Source organism: Aplysia californica, unplaced genomic scaffold (assembly GCF_000002075.1).
Source record: "Aplysia californica isolate F4 #8 unplaced genomic scaffold, AplCal3.0 scaffold00490, whole genome shotgun sequence".
Lineage (NCBI taxonomy): Eukaryota > Metazoa > Mollusca > Gastropoda > Aplysiida > Aplysiidae > Aplysia > Aplysia californica.
The window spans coordinates 358,135-359,760 of record NW_004797760.1 but is presented as its reverse complement, the minus strand read 5'-3'; the positions used below and the strand labels follow the sequence as shown (position 1 = coordinate 359,760).

General features: G+C 41.2%; 1 protein-coding gene across 1 annotated transcript in view; it reads left to right on the top strand.

Moving 5' to 3' along the window:
- Positions 1-1,626, top strand: part of LOC101847986 (prolyl 4-hydroxylase subunit alpha-1) — a gene marked incomplete at its 5' end in the record, with an annotated part of 28,592 nt that overhangs the window by 1,442 nt on the left and 25,524 nt on the right. The window contains 1 exon segment of the mRNA XM_005105755.3: positions 80-234. Coding sequence (XP_005105812.2) covers positions 80-234 — 155 coding nt within the window.

Here is a 1,626-nt window from a genome sequence, read left to right as displayed (position 1 = left end):
CCCTCCACCAAAAGACTCGTTAGCTGCCAACACTAAGTCTGCTCTGGTGGGCATGTTCAAACTGTTGATCCATTCTCAGACTGTCCCGCTCAGCGAGCCGTTTTCTTGCCGTCTTGCCAGAGAACAACAATGACGTAGTGGATCCTCTGAGAACTTTTCTGGGCATCAAAAGATTTTTGAGTTATTACGGGAAGTTTTTTACTCACAAAAAGGACAAGGATGTGTTCGGAGCAGGTATGCCATTTGAGCACATACGTGTAATTATTTACACTATGTGAACATTTCTTGGTAAAAGTAAATTTCTACATTCATCTCCCCCGCCCCCAATCCTTAAGTTAATAGGGTCGTCACTGCACTGCAAAATAAATTTGACCCACAGAGAGTGAGGACCCCGATTGCGTGTATAAGGTCAAGTAAGTTTTGAACGACAGCCTGGGAAGAATTCTAAATGTATTATCTTTTTGCCATCCTATGTGTGCTCACACTCACACATTCATCACGGGTTTTTACCAGAATCTATTCTTCAAAGACCATTAGTTAGTCTATCAATTAGTGGCGTCTGTGGCCTAGCTGTGCTACCGGACCGGTAATCGTGAGATTGGGGGTTTTGGGGGGTCGAGATGATCGAGATTGTGTCGATGAGGGCATAAAAACACCAGCATTTAAAAAAAATTAAATGTGAGGCAGCGTGGTGAAATCATGCTCTCGTCAAAACAATCAAAGTGAAGAAACTTTTTTCCTCAGGTTTGTGAATTTTTGTCAAATCTTTGTTTTTTGACTCGACACCTTTCATGCCCATTAAAGAACTATTTCTGTGTGGATTTTTTTCTGAAAAACATTGATTTAAAGCACAAAAATGTACATTTTCTGTTACCACCGACTCTTAAGCTAAGGAAATAACTAATCGTTGGCGGCCATTTTCTTTTTAATTTTACCTCTGAAAACAGGTAACCCCTCCTCCTTCATTAGCAAATATCTCGACTTGTATTCAAGACAAATGGATTTTTTTTCATCTAAATAAAGACAAGTGAACAAGCTTTAAGATGATACCAATAACTCTACATGCCCAAAAATTGACGAGAGCCTGATTCCACCACGCTGCCTCACAAATATATAACAAAGTTAGTATCTCCTCAAAACAACTTAACTGGTGTCTGCTAAGTGGCAGTTAGGTTCTTCATCGTAACAGGCAGGAGACAAGAGTTCAATTCACAAATGGGGGAAGTTTATTACAATGTTTTATTTACATCTCCGTCAGTCTGCTGGGATGCAGTTGCTCTTTGTAGGGGTGGTCAAAGCAGCCAGCTTCCAAAATAATTAACAATGTAGTTCATCGGTTGACACATTTCTCTCGTTACTTTTATCTCCAGAAAGTCCACAAGGAGTTTCTATGGCTTTCTGATGCTGGCTTAGTTCGGCCCGATCCAGCCGTAGTGGGCACCCCGTATTACAATAACGATCTTTATTCATCTCGCAGAGAGAAATTTGTCTTGGTCGTTTACAATGACAGTAGTGTTACAAAGGCTATGAGTGCATTCACGCATACACGCAAGGAAGGGACAGTGAATACATGTACTACGTGCTGAACCACCCCTCTCTCTCTCTCTCTCTCTCTCTCTCTCTCTC